Source organism: Balaenoptera acutorostrata, chromosome 16 (genome assembly GCF_949987535.1).
Source record: "Balaenoptera acutorostrata chromosome 16, mBalAcu1.1, whole genome shotgun sequence".
Taxonomy (NCBI): domain Eukaryota; kingdom Metazoa; phylum Chordata; class Mammalia; order Artiodactyla; family Balaenopteridae; genus Balaenoptera; species Balaenoptera acutorostrata.
The window spans coordinates 29,252,291-29,267,905 of NC_080079.1; the positions used below are offsets into that span (position 1 = coordinate 29,252,291).

Genomic DNA, 15,615 nt, shown 5'->3' on the forward strand with positions numbered 1-15,615 from the left:
AAAGGCTAGAGTCAAACAGTAATTGTGTGTATGGGGAATCTAAAAGCATTTTAATGTTGCTGGAGCTTAACATGAGGTATGGGAGTTGGAATAAATGAGACTGGATTGGATGTTAGGGAGCTTCGTTATACCATACTAAGGAATTTTAACTTTATTCTGGATAGCTATTGAATGAAGGGTTTAAGCAGAAGAGTAACCTGGTCAGTTTTTCATAATAGATCACTCTGGTAGCCACTGGTGGATATATTTGAGGAAAACAACACTGGAAGTAGGGATACCTATGCCCTCAGTCCAGGATGGAAGTGAGGAGAAACTGAACTATGGCAAAAACAGTAGGGGTGCAGAAGTAAAACTGGAAGGGCTTGGTGGCTGATTGATCTGGAAAGAAAAGGAAAAGTTGCGAGTGATACACAGGTTTTCATTTTGTAGGACTTGTATTGACAATGATGTCACCACTTGAGTTAGAAAGTACAGGCAAAAAATCTTTTTAGAGGGGAGAAAGAAGTAGACAGGTCTGGGCAGACTCTGGGAGGGCTCACACTACGGAGTACTTCCCAGAACTTCTTCTGCCAGTGTCCTTGTCCCCACAGTGAGCCACAGCTTCCACCTGCCTCTGCAGGAGACCCTCCAACACTAGCAGAAAAAAAAACTTCTTAAAAGCATTGCAGTGACCTGTCGCTCCCATCAGGAAACTTGCATAAGCCTCTTAGATAGCCTCATCCACCAGAGGGCAGACAGCAGAAGCAAGAAGAACCACAATCCTGCAACCTCTGGAACAAAAACCACATTCACAGAAAGACAAGATGAAAAGGCAGAGGGCTATTTACCAGATGAAGGAACAAGATAAAATGCCAGAAAAACAACTAAATGAAGTGGAGATAGGCAACCTTCCAGAAAAAGAATTCAGAATAATGATAATGGAGATGATCCAGGACCTCGGGAAAAGAATGGAGGCAAAGATTGAGCAGATGCAAGAAATGTTTAACAAACACCTAGAAGAATTAAAGAACAAACAGAGATGAACAATACAATAACTGAAATGAAAAATACACTACAAGGAATCAGTAGCAGAATAACTGAGGCAGAAGAACGGATAAGTGACCTGGAAGACAGAATGGTGGAATTCACTGCTGCAGAACAGAATAAAGAAAAAAGAATGAAAAGAAATGAAGACAACCTAAGAGACCTCTGGGACATTAAACGCAACAACATTCACAGTATACGGGTCCCAAAAGGAGAAGAGAAAGAGAAAGGACCTGAGAAAATATTTGAAGAGATTATAGTCGAAAAATTCCCTAACATGGGAAAGGAAATAGCCACCCAAGTCCAGGAAACACAGCGAGTCCCATACAGGATAAACCCAAGGAGAAACATGCTGAGACACATAGTAATCAAACTGGCAAAAAAAAGACAAAGAAAAATTATTAAAAGCAGCAAGGGAAAAATGACAACATACAAGGGAACTCCCATAAGGTTAACAGCTGATTTCTCAGCAGAAACTCTACAAGCCAGAAGGGAGTGGCATGATGTACTTAAAGTGATGAAAGGGAAGAACCTACAACCAGGATTACCCTACCCAGCAAGGATCTCATTCAGATTTGATGGAGAAATCAAAAGCTTTACAGACAATCAAAAGCTAAGAGAATTCAGCACCACCAAACCAGCTCTACAACAAATGCTAAAGGAACTTCTCTAAGTGGGAAACACAAGAGAAGAAAGGACCTACAAAAACAAACCCAAAACAATTGAGAAAATGGTAGTAGGAACATATATATCAATAATTACCCTAAACGTGAATGGATTAAATGCTCCAACCAAAAGACACAGGCTTGCTGAATGGATACAAAAACAAGACCCATATATATGCTGTCTACAAGAGACCCACTTCAGACCTAGGGACACAAAGACTGAAAGTGAGGGGATGGAAAAAGATATTCCATGCAAATGGAAACCAAAAGAAACCTGGAGTAGCAATACTCATATCAGATAAAATAGACTTTAAAATAAAGAATGTTACAAGAGACAAGGAAGGACACTACATAATGATCAAGGGATCAATCCAAGAAGAAGATATAACAATTATAAATATATATGCACCCAACATAGGAGCACGTCAATACATAAGGCAACTGCTAACAGCTATAAAAGAGGAAATCAAGAGTAACACAGTAATAGTGGGGGACTTTAACACCTCACTTACACCAATGGACAGATCATCCAAAATGAAAATGAATAAGGAAACACAAGCTTTAAATGACACAATAGACCAGATAGATTGAATTGATATTTATAGGACATTCCATCCAAAAACAGCAGATTACACTTTCTTCTCAAGTGTGCACGGAACATTCTCCAGGATAGATCACACCTTGGGTCACAAATCAAGCCTCAGTAAATTTAAGAAAATTGAAATCATATCAGCATCTTTTCTGACCACAATGCTATGAGATTAGAAATCAATTACAGGGAAAAAACCATAAAAAACACAAACACATGGAGGCTAAACAATACATTACTAAATAACCAAGAGATCACTGAAGAAATCAAAGAGGAAATCAAGAAATACCTAGAGACAAGTGACAATGAAAACATGATGATCCAAAACCTATGGGATGCAGCAAAAGCAGTTCTAAGAGGGAAGTTTATAGCTATACAAGCCTACCTAAAGAAACAAGAAAAATCTCAAGTAAACAATCTAACTTTACACCTAAGGAACTAGAGAAAGAAGAACAAACAAAACCCAAAGTTAGCAGCAGGAAAGAAATCATAAAGATCAGAGCAGAAATAAATGAAATAGAAACAAAGAAAACAATAGCAAAGATCAATAAAACTAAAAGCTGGTTCTTTGAGAAGATAAACAAAATTGATAAACCATTAGCCAGACTCATCAAGAAAAAGAGGGAGAGGACTCAAATCAATAAAATTAGAAATGAAAAAGGAGAAGTTACAACAGACACTGCAGGAATACAAAGCATCCTAAGAGACTACTACAGGCAACTCTATGCCAATAAAATGGACAACCTGGAAGAAATGGACAAATTCTTAGAAAGGTATAACCTTCCAAGACTGAACCAGGAAGAAATAGAGAATATGAACAGACCGATCACAAGTAATGAAATTGAAACTGTGATTAAAAATCTTCCAACAAACAAAAGTCCAGGACCAGATGGCTTCACAGGTGAATTCTGTCAAACATTTAGAGAAGAGCTAACACCCATCCTTCTCAAACTCTTTCAAAAAACTGCAGAGGAAGGAACACTCCCAAACTCATTCTATGAGGCCACCATCACCCTGATACCAAAACCAGACAAAGATACTCTAAAAAAAGAAAATTACAGACCAATATCACTGATGAATATAGATGCAAAAATCCTCCACAAAATACTAGCAAACAGAATCCAACAATACACTAAAAGGATCATACACCATGACCAAGTAGGATTTATCCCAGGGATGCAAGGATTCTTCAATATATGAAATCAATCAATGTGATACACCATATTAACAAATTGAAGAAGAAAAACCATATGATCATGTCAATAGATGCAGAAAAAGCTTTTTGACAAAATTCAACACCCATTTATGATAAAAACTCTCCAGAAAGTGGGCATAGAGGAATCCTACCTCAACATAATAAAGGCCATGTACAACAAACCCACAGGAAACATCATTCTCAATGGTGAAAAACTGAAAGCATTTCCTCTAAGATCAGGAACAAGACAAGGATGTCCACTGTCGCCACTATTATTCAGCATAGTTTTGGAAGTCCTAGCCACAGCAATCAGAGAAGACAAAGAAATAAAAGGAATACAAATTGAAAAAGAAGACGTAAAACTGTCACTGTTTGCAGATGACATGATACTATACATAGAGAATCCTAAAGATGCCACCAGAAAACTACTAGAGCTAATCAATGAATTAGGTAAAGTTGCAGGATACAAAGTTAATGCACAGAAAGCTCTTGCATTCCTATACACTATTGATGAAAAATCTGAAAGAGAAATTAAGGAAACACTCCCATTTACCATTGCAACAAAAAGAATAAAATACCTAAGAGTAAACCTCCCTAGGGAGACAAAAGAGCTGTATGCAGAAAACTATAAGACACTGATGAAAGAAATTAAAGATGATACCAACAGATGGAGAGATATACCATGTTCTTGGATTGGAAGAATCAATATTGTGAAAATGACTATACTACCCAAAGCAATCTACAGATTCAATGCAATCCCTATCAAATTACCAATGGCATTTTTTACAGAACTAGAACAAAAAATCTTAAAATTTGTATGGAGACACAAAAGACCCCGAATAGCCAAAGCAGTCTTGAGGGAAAAAAATGGAGCTGGAGGAATAAGACTCCCTGACTTCAGAGTATACTATAAAGCTACAGTAATCAAGACAATATGGTACTGGCACAAAAACAGAAACATTGATCAATGGAACAAGATAGAAAGCCCAGAGATAAACCCACGCACCTATGGTCAACTAATCTATGACAAAGGAGGCAAGGATATACAATGGAGAAAAGACAATCTCTTCAATAAGTGGTGCTGGGAAAACTGGACAGCTACATGTAAAAGAATGAAATTAGAACACTCCCTAACACCATACACAAAAGTAACAAAATGGATTAGAGACCTAAATGTAAGACCAGACAGACACTATAAAACTCTTAGAGGAAAACATAGGAAGAACACTCTTTGACATAAATCACAGCAAAATCTTTTTTGATCCACCTCCTAGAGTAATGGAAATAAAAACAAAAATAAACAAATGGGACCTAATGAAGCTTCAAAGCTTTTGCAAAGCAAAGGAAACCATAAACAAGACGAAAAGACAACCCTCAGAATGGGAGAAAATATTTGCAAACGAATCAACGGACAAAGGATTAATCTCCAAAATATATAAACAGCTCAGGCAGCTCAATAGTAAAAAAAAACAAACGACCCAATCCAAAAATGGGCAGAAGACCTAAATAGACATTTCTCCAAAGAAGACATACAGATGGCCAAGAGCTGCTCAACATCACTAATTATTAGAGAAATGCAAATCAAAACTACAATGAGGTATCACCTCACACCAGTTAGAATGGGCATCATCAGAAAATCTACAAACAACAAATGTGGAGAAAAGGGAACCCTCTTGCACTGTTGGTGGGAATGTAAATTGATACAGCCACTATGGAGAACAGTATGGAGGTTCCTTAAAAAACTAAAAATAGAAGTACCATATGATCCAGCAATCCCACTACTGGGCATATACCCTGAGAAAAGCATAATTCAAAAAGACACATGCACCCCAATGTTCATTGCAGCACTATTTACAATAGCCAGGTCATGGAAGCAACCTAAATGCCCATCGACAGATGAATGGCTAAAGAAGATGTGGTACATATATACAATGGAATATTAATCAGCCATAAAAAGGAACGAAATTGAGTCATTTGTTGAGACGTGGTTGGATCTAGAGACTGTAATACAGAGTGACGTATGTTAGAAAGAGAAAAACAAATATCGTATATTAACGCACATATGTGGAACCTAGAAAAATGGTACAGATGAACTTGTTTGCAGGGCAAAAAATGAGACACAGATGTAGAGAACAAACGTATGGACACCATGCAGGGAAAGCGGCGGGGTGGTGGTGGTGGTGTGATGAATTGGGCGATTGGGATTGACATGTATACAGTGATGTGTATAAAACTGATGACTAATAAGAACCTGCTCTATAAAAAAAAAAAAAGTAGACAGGTCTGTCAAGGTAGGGTGATTTGCATGTCAGACACCTGAAGGATATCCAGGTGATAATACCAGAAGCAACTGAATATATGAATCTCAAAACTGGAGCAGAGGAAGAGGCTAGAAATGAGAATCGTATGTGTAGAAGTTGAAACCACAAGAGTGTATGAAATCAATTACAGAGAAAATGTAGAGGAACTGGGGGGTCAAGGACAAAAACATAGGGACATCTTAATGCTTCAAGGATAAGCAGCGAAGAGGACCTCAGAAGGAAAGTAGGAAAAAGCGATTATGTTGTAAGTGGTCCATAGTGTGGATTGGGTTACCCGGGTCCTGGGCCAACAGAAGGTCTGGAGGGAAGGAGTTGTCATCAAAGTTTTGGATCCAGGCTGGTTCTGGTTCCCTCCACCTTCACTGGATGTCTGAGTCATCACTACTGAGAAAAAGATAACGCTTCCCCTCTCTTCATCTGCATCCACAGGAGAAGGTAGATCGAAAACCCTCTCCCATTATAGGAAAAAGAAGAAATCATTAGATCAAATCAGGAAGTTGGTTTCTGGCCCTGGCTCTGCCATGAACACTCATGTTTTGACTCCGGATATCATATAACCATTCTCAGTCTGGTGCTTATCTGAAAAATAAGGGACTTGAACTGGATTATCTCCAAGGTTGTATATATTCGGTTAGTCAGGAGACAAAAACCACAGGTTATTTTTAACAGAGCAATATAAAGAATCATTAAATAGGCATTGAAGAACGGGCCAAAGGAAAACAAGTATCAGAGAGCTAGCAAGGGCAAAAGCAAACATCACAGTTAGGGCTGCGGGAACAAAAGGGAAGAGGCTGGCGTCACTGAAACTGAAACCCAGACTTCCCAGAAGGGGGCACTGCTCCGCTGGTGCTGGCAAGACCACAATGGTTTTGTGAGTATTGGAAAAACTGCCACTGCGGGGAAACCAACATTGCTAGAGTGATGCTGATGGGAATAGAGCAAATAGGAGGAAACTTGTCCCTTCCTCATCCTGCCTTGCAGCTGTATAAGCCCCTCATTTAGGAAGTTTAAGTCTCTGAGCATCTCATTCAACAAATAGCTACAGTGATGAATAAATAAAAATCTTTCATAACTGCATCACTGAAATGGAGGTAAGGAATATGCTGAACCCAAAATAATGTGACACAAAAAACCCTGGAAGGAGAAGAAGGGTCAAGGCTTAGGGTGACTTCTGAAACCTGGAGACCTTGACCTTTGTGGACAACAGAGGATACTGAGGCAAGAGAGAACGCCGAGGCTTGCCAAAGATGGAGAAGCTACAGGAGACCCTCTGACGAACCCGAGCCCGAAAGGGCTGTACTGTGGTATACAAGTAAGTGAAGAATAAACCCCGCCACGCGGAAGGAGTCAACAAGGCCACATGTCCATCTCCAACCTGCTGCTAGATCAAGGGGAAGAAGCTCCCTTGAAATTCTGTAAACCACAAGCTGGCTCTCGCACAGGACTGTGGTCTGAAGTCCCACTAACTGTAAGGTTTGAAACCCCTTAGTGAAGTATTTAATTCAAATTGGTTCTGGGTAATGCCCCCAGGTGGCAGGCAGAAGCTTTCACAATTCCTCTTAAGAGAGCTCAGATTCAACTCAGGCCTCAAAGAATGTCCACAGATTCAACTCAGGCCTCAAAGAATGCTAACACAATATTGCAAATCAACTATACTTCAGTTTTTTAAAAAATGCTAAGGAGATTGAGCAACTTAAGGTAAACATTCACAAGGTATCCAAGGAAATAAAGCACCGTGAACAAGAACCAGCAGACACCGCATACGGAAACCTCAGTGGTAACCAGGGAACTATACATTTAAAAACCTCAAGGAGACACCACTTCATACTCATCAGATTGACAAAAATGTTTTAAATTGGCATTAACAGTTTGGCGTTGTCTACTATATGCATTTAAACATATGCACACCTCCCATTCCTTTACGTTATGCCTAAAGAAACTCTTACACATGTATCTTAGGAGTTATGTACCAGAATGTTCATAGCAGTACTGTTCATAACAGGGAAAAACAACAAAGCCTGGAAATAACCCCACTGCTGACCAACCTAAATTGGATAAACTGGCGTTTTCACACACTGCTGTACTACAGAGCAGTGAGAATGAACCAGCCTCACGCATGGACGTGCATGAATCTCAAATATAATATTGAACAAAAGAAGTCATAGAAGAATACATGCAGTATGAGTCAGGCCATTCATAGAAGCTAAAAATATGGTACATGTTGTTTAAGGAAAGTGGTAAAACTAAAACAAAAAGCAAAGCAATGATTATCACAAAAATTAGGATGGTGGTGCTTTTTGTGGGGTGTGGGTAGCAAGGAGGTACGATCAAAGTGGATCATAAGGGGTTTTCTGATGTAGCTGGTAATACTCATTAAAAAAAATCTTGGCTGGCAGGGACGTGGGTGTTCACTTATGATCCTTATTTAAAACATGCATTTTACACACACTTTTATATGTATGATATGCTTCACAAAAAATAAGGAATGATCCTAATAGTCCTTCTCTAACCTGTAAGATTTGCTGTCAGAATGCTGTGCAGTTCGTATTTTCAATGCCAGCTTCTTGGGCCATAAAATAAAAGGGGCCAGTGTTTTTCAGCAGTTCTTCAGGGCTGCCATACTCTACAATCTTCCCATTGTCTAGGACCATTACCCTGAAACAAAAAAGAGAGAAGTCTTAGAAAGCAGCGTCTCAAACCTTGGCATTTATAATAACCAGAACTAAGTCTCGATATTGTTACCAAGGCTGTTGCCCCAGAATCATACCCCTGCCCCTCCCTCAAATGGAAACCAAGTGCTCGTATCTAAGTTTCAGGAGGAAGCTGCAAAGAGAAAAACAAGAACTGGTTAGAACAAACTAGGCCCAAGGTGGTGGAAGATTTGATTTCCAGTAGACCTTGGGCCTCATTATGCTCGTTGTAATATATTAGCATGCTGAATGACACACCTACCAGCACCATGATATGGACAATTGCCATGACAACAACCGGAAAAGCCCATACAAGGACTGAAAAGGAGGGTTGCATCAGTTCCCGTCCAAACCACACCCCTCTTCTCAGATTAGTCATAGATATTCCTCCCACTCTTTCCAATTCCCTCCCTTTTCCCCTCAACCCTCCTATATAAATGGTGTCTCCGCCCAAATCGGGTTGAGAAAGTTGATTTGTGAACTAATTCCCACTTCTCCATTCTTTGGCCATTGAATAAAGCTTGTGCTGGAAAGTCTTAGCATCGGTTTTGTTATTGGCTGTGCGAATCTGAGCGGAAAAAGAAGCTCCCTGGCCAAGACGAGGGGCCTCTAGGCTAGGACACCAGCGCGGGTCCAGGTGACCAATACAATAACAGTATGTTTATTCATACCAGGCTACAAAGCAGCGAGAATGACTGAACAGCGCCTATCTGCACCAACTTGGATTCCATGTGGAATACTGAACAAAATAGACTTATACTGCATATATTCTTATACTATTTATGTAAGTTTTTTTTCTTTCTTTTTTTTTAAGGATACACATTGTTTAAGGATACACTGATTTAAAAAGGGAGCTTTCCCCTTGGTCAAAAAAGGGAGCCTCTTCTCTTCAGTTTTAAGATTACTGACCCCCCCATTTTGAATTGTCAGATTGTCAGAGTTAGAAGGAACAGAAAGCTTCTGTTTACAGGGGGAGCAGCTGAGACCCAGCTTAGTTGGGAAGGTCTATGGAGCAATATATTATCACTCCTGGCTTGGGCCTCCACCCCCCATACTCAGTTAATAGTTTCACAGTTTCCCATTTTACCTTCAAGACAGTTCCCTTAACCCTGTTGACCTTCATTAGCTTGATGTATAATTTTGGGCAAATTACTTGCAATCTCTCAGCCTCCATTTCTTCATCAATAAAATGATGGTAGTTCAACCTTCTGTAAAGAGACCTCACGGCCAATGCTATCGCTGTTGACAAAGGGTTAAGCTGTGGCTATCAGGCTCCGCCCCCCGACTCACTTGTCACTGTCCATGACGGTGTGCAGCCTGTGGGCAATGGCGATGGTCGTGCAGTGGGAGAACTCAGTCCGGATGGTTGTCTGGATGAGGTGATCTGTCTCTAGATCCACCGCAGCAGTGGCCTCGTCCATGATCAGAATCTTGGATTTCTGAAGCAGAGCCCTGGCCAGGCACAGTAGCTGCCTTTGCCCTATGCTGCAGCCAGTGGAAGAAACAAAGCATTAGCCCCTAAGGACCAAGGAATAACCTGGGTTGGGGGTTGGAGGAGCAGATTTCATGTTCCAGATCAGACTTTCAAAACCCACACTTCCAAATTCCCCTAGAATGCCTTAGCCTCTTTCACTAGCTGTTTATTGTTACCAAGGGCAATGTTTGCCAAACTTTCTCAATTAATTGGAAGACCCACCGCGGGTACTTAATTTAAAAATTCCTATTTCTGGGCCCTGCTCTCAATCAGAATGGGGAGGAGCCTAGGAACCTGTATTTTGAATACACCCCAGGAGATTATCATGTTTAACAAGTTTGGAAAACTCTAGCCCCGGAATAGTGCTTTGCATTTAGCTACAGTGATATCTCAGTACACCACTTCAGCAGTATTTGACCTGACACCATTAGTATAGGGTGAAACTGCATGAGAATGCCCCAGTGGCATTTCTTAGTGGCCTTAGCAAATCCATTTGTTATTTTAATGTGTAATTCTAGTCTCAAGTCTAATTATTTGTTCAAGGCCTTCTCCCTTGATTAGAAACCGTTGCTATCTAATGAACATGATGTCTTGGTGTGAGATGCAATGTTTGTGGAATTCGAATATGCCTGTAAAAGGCAAATCACTTTAAATTGCTAAAAGCCAGTAATGAAGGCTGGGCTTCTTACTTACATAAAGAAGCTTTGGGAAATGATGTGGAGGAAATATTCGTGAATTTGGAATTGCTCTTTCCTGCTGTGGCCATTAGGGAACGTATTAAACAGGGGGTGGCTAAAGTTCTGTAATTCTCTGTAAGAAAATTTCTGCAGGAGATGAGAAGTCACCCAAGATGAACTTCCAGTTTTTCTCTGTAATGTAAGAACAGAGACACTGAAAAACTATTTACTTAACGCTTCCCAACTCCCGCCTGGTTCAGTTGGACTTCATAGTTAACAGGCTGTTGCTGAGGCATCAATATGGCTTTTCAGCTGCTGACTCTCCCGAAGCTGACTGATCTCCAGTCTCTGATCAGAGAATTTTAGGTTTCAACAGCCCCACACCAGGTCTGAAATCAAGGCGCTGGTAATGCCACCTAAGTGTCTCCCAGCATGCACAGAGAAGGATGGTGTGATTCTGTTCTTAGGCCCCTATCACATCCTGCCCACATGGCCCTGCACACCTGCAGCATTTACTGCACAGAATTTACTCACACCAGGTGTGTCTTCTCCATCACACTGTAAGTGCTAGGAGGGCATGGATGGGTCTATGGCATTTTCCTCTGTATTTCCAGTAGGTGCTCAATATGTTTGTTGACTGAATGTTTGAATGGCCTTTTTAATAGGCCTGAAGACCTACTTCAGTCCTGCTAGTTCCTAGATCTGTCGCTGAGGGAAAACAAACATGCTGGTGTTCTCTACCAAGGCTCACAAGTGTTCCCTGGGGCTACACACTGAAATCACCTGGGGCCCTGATTCAACCGGTCTGGGGTACAGCCTGGGCACTGGGACTTTAAGTTTCCCGAGTGATTCTAGCGTGCAGCCTACTTAAGACTCAACCTTCTAGGCAGTGCATCTCATGCTGTAATGTGCTCACAAATTACCTGGGACTCTTGATAAAGGGCGGATTCTGAGTAGTAGGATAGAGCCTGAGATTCTGCATTTATAACAAGCTCCCAGGTGAAGCCAGAGCAGTGGGTCCATTGATTGAGCTACTGAGCCTTCCCTTCTGAGCTCCAACTGCTAATGGTCCCTGCCCTGCCCACCACTCTGAAGACACCAGGACTGCAGCAAGGCCCGCCCCTGAGCCACCAGCTTTGACTGAGAGCTGACCATCAGTGTGTGGAGGGAAAAAAGAGGTTGTTGTAGGGAAAATGCCAGGCCAACTTGTTAACTGACAGTGTGAAGTGTCATCATATGAAGAAACACTTTGAAAAGGTAACAAGAACTGTGAAGCCAAAAGAGTCTTTGTGCTGGTTTATGGTGTTCCAAGGACCCTGCGGACAGCACATCTCCATCTTCCACGTGCTCCTTAGATCAGGGCTTCTCAAAGTGAGGTGCCTGTAACAACCCCTGGGGATCCTTTAGAACTCCCATCTCCAGCAATGCCACATACCAGTTACATCAGACTCTCTGGGGCTGGGCCAGGCATGGGGATTGTTTTCAGCCTGATTGCAGACTGCAGCTGAAAACCCGCACAACAGTGGGATCTGCAAGCTCATGTTTGTAATGTCCTGTGAGGGTATGTTTACTGACAAAGGTTTTCAAGAGTTTCCAAGCACATTCACATCTATTTTAATCTTCACAACAGGTTCGTTTTACGCATTAGGAATTAGACCTGGAGAGTGAAAATTCTTTGATGCCAGGCGCCACCATGCATGAGTAACAAAAGTAGTGGTCCCGGGCTTCCCTGGTGGCGCAGCGGTTGAGAATCTGCCTGCCAATGCAGGGGACGCGGGTTCGAGCCCTGGTCTGGGAAGATCCCACATGCCGCGGAGCAATTACGCCCGTGAGCCACAACTACTGAGCCTGCGCATCTGGAGCCTGTGCTCCGCAACAAGAGAGGCCGCGACGGTGAGAGGCTCGCTCACCGCGATGAAGAGTGGCCCCTGCTCGCCGCAACTAGAGAAAGCCCTCGCACAGAAACGAAGACCCAACACAGCCAAAAATAAATAAATAAATAAATAAATAAAATTTTTTAAAAAGTAGTGGTCCCCTCGCCTCCTCCACAGCCTGTGGGGGAAGTGGGTTATAAAACATTACCTCAGGTTGTCACCGCCCTCTGTCACTTCGTAGGACAACCCAGCTTGCAGGCCGTCCACGAAAGATTTGAGGTGAGCAAGCTCCAAGGCCTTCCAAATCTCCTCGTCTGAGTAGTTGTTGAAAGGGTCTAGATTCATCCTCAGGCTCCCAGAGAACAGGATGGGATCCTGCAAGTCAAGGGACGAGGGAGTTACTGGGGCTAACGTCAGAAAAGGAACCAGTAGGAACTTCCCTGGTGGCACAGTGGTTAAGAATCCGCCTGCCAATGCAGGGGACGCGGGTTCGAGCCCTGGTCCGGGAAGATCCCACATGCTGCAGAGCAACTAAGCCCGTGCGCCACAACTACTGAGCCTGCACTCTAGAGCCCGCGAGCCACAACTACTGAGCTCATGTGCCACAACTACTGCAGCCCACGCACCTAGAGCCTGTGCTCCGCAACAAGAGAAGCCACCGCAATGAGAACCCCGCACGCTGCAACGAAGAGTAGCCCCCACTCACCACAATTAGAGAAAGCTCCCGTGCAGCAATGCAGCCAAAAAATAAAAAAAAAATTTTTAATAAATAAAAAAATAAACATCTGGCTTTTAATATATATATATATACATATACACATATATATATTTAAATTTTTTTTTTAAAAAGAAAAGGAACCGGTAATTCTTTGCGGCCAAGAAAGTGAGCAGGACTGGTCTGAGATGGAAAGCTGGTTAGTTAGTGGTCCAGCTTCTCCAAGATTTCCCCGCTGAAGGCCTGAGCTAAACACGGGGAGTTAAACACAGCATTAAGAGAAGTCCTTGGTTTTGTTGTTGTTTTTCATTCTGAAATTCATTTATGGATTTCCAAATTTGCCTTAGCATCCCTTAAAAAGATGAGAGGAACGTCCCACACCCCCAAATGAAAACTCATGGTTTGGAGGTGGAGGGATCAGGGGCAGGCAGGGGAAGGGGTCATATAGTTACAAGAGAAGAATTTCTTAACGCTGTTGGAGAGGCTGGAGAAAAGAGTGTAACAAAGGGAGCAAACACCAGACAGACCAAAGCCACCCCAGAGACTTGGCTGCAGCAAGCAGAGGACAGTTTCTGATGAGGACCCACATACCCCGAGAGCCTCCAGGGCAGTCCTTGTTAGGGAGGGTCTGGAGAGGAAGCTGCAGGGAAGACTTTCTTGCTGGTGCACTAACCATTCCGCTTACTGGCAAAAATTGCCACAGATTCCCTCCCCTCTCTTTTAACCATATCAAATGGGGAGTACAAAGCTTAATAGTTTCAACCTTCAGCAGCAAAACTGCTAATGCTGATTGCAAAAGTCCTGCAAACCATGATGGGCTATAGAAATGCTAATCAATCATCTGCTCCATTTGACTTCTGCTGTGTTGCTGCCACCTACTGGTTAGATACTGACAGTCACACAAGCATATTACCAAAAAATGTAAAACTTATTTTTGTAAGTTCTGGAAGCAATGTGTCTTAGAGAACTAGCTTAGGTATCCCAGGTAGATGGCAGAAATGACGCCACCAAATGAACACACATCAAGAAGAAGGTGCACATGTTTCCTGTAGAACAAGCTGCATGTGACAGAGTACATCCTACAGCTCACCTGGGGGATGATGGTCAGTTTCTCTCGGAGGTCGTGGAGCCCAATGGAAGCAATATCTACCCCATCAATGGTGATCTGGCCTCCTGCAGCCTCTAGGATTCTGAAAAGGCTGTTTGTCAGGGATGATTTCCCAGCTCCTGTCCTGCCCACCACGCCAATCTGTAAATACAGTTCCTTTGCATGTTAGTTCACCATGTAATTATTGAGGGCAACAGTTTAGCCTGGGACATTCATAATCACAGGTGGAAAAAGACAGTGACTGGCTACTCCATCTCTAAGATGTTAAACTGATTTTGGTTTTGGTGGGGAAAAAAGTACCTGGATGTCAGAAAAGGATGGCTTTCCCATCCTACCTCCTAACTTGTTGCTTGCTGAGAACTACATTGACTGCTGGAAATGTACACATCTGTTGCAATTATTCTCGGAAATTATAGATTTTTTTAAAAAATCCTTGTTAAAAGTGAGGAGAAGGGAAGGATTGGGTCTGACATCAGGTCTGAGAAGCAGACCCTGCCCTGGACCTGAGCATCAGTACCCAGACATTTTTTTGGCCCTGCATCAGACCCCAAGTCCTCAGAGAACAAGAAAACCATACCAGGACTTTGCAGACCAGAAGGAGAACTAGGCCATTGTCTCTGCAGGGGCAAACCTCCACACAGCTGTTCCCACCAGTTCCTTCCCCAGGCCGGTGCTTCCTGACTTCCCCCCTCTACAAGCCTTGGCACTTACAGGAAATGAGCCCAGTCAGCCACAGGAGGAGAGGATGCGGACGGGGAGATAGATAGCCTGTAAGGGCTCTCTTGCTCAGCCCTCCCCTAAGTCTGTTTGATCCTGTGTGGATATCCTGCCCTCTGGTGGTGGTGCTGTGTCCCTACACCTCCCCAGGGCAGAGGAAGCGCCCCAACCCTCTCACTTCGACCAGATTAATGAAAGCCCAGAGTCCACTGCTCTCCACCTCTATGTTCACAAGGACTCACCCAGGCCTTTCTTCAGCTCCACCTACCTTCTCCGTGCTCTTAATGTCACAAGTGATCCCTTTCAGTACCAGATCCAGCTCAGGCCGATACCGTACTTGGTAGTTGCTAAACCGGATCTCCCCTTTGCTGGGCCAACCTTCTGGAGGCCTCTTATCAGTCACCCATGGTGCCTGGCAAGGCGACAGGAGGAAAAGTGCTTTACACGGTGACAACTCGCTCAACCGTCCCCACAGGACTCATGTCACAGAACGGTAGCAGTGTGCTAGCCACCCGTGAGCATCTGTATTGAATAGCCTGAACTAGACTGGTACTTCCAGAAGGGTCC

At 42.8% G+C, this 15,615-nt stretch overlaps 1 protein-coding gene across 4 annotated transcripts in view; it reads right to left on the bottom strand.

Annotated features, from left to right (window-relative positions):
* Positions 1-7,967: 7,967 nt before the first annotated feature.
* Positions 7,968-15,615, bottom strand: part of ABCC2 (ATP binding cassette subfamily C member 2) — a 69,623-nt gene continuing 61,975 nt past the window's right edge. For 3 of the 4 annotated variants that reach the window (XM_057531107.1, XM_057531109.1, XM_028167756.2), the window contains 5 exons: positions 15,317-15,460; positions 14,314-14,472; positions 12,717-12,883; positions 9,774-9,968; positions 7,968-8,448 (listed from right to left, as the gene is read on the bottom strand). In XM_057531107.1, coding sequence (XP_057387090.1) covers positions 8,319-8,448; positions 9,774-9,968; positions 12,717-12,883; positions 14,314-14,472; positions 15,317-15,460 — 795 coding nt within the window. In that variant the 3' untranslated portion in view covers positions 7,968-8,318. Of the gene's footprint in view, positions 8,449-9,773; positions 9,969-12,716; positions 12,884-14,313; positions 14,473-15,316; positions 15,461-15,615 lie in introns of those variants that run through there. The other variant, XR_009005678.1, reaches the window with a different exon arrangement.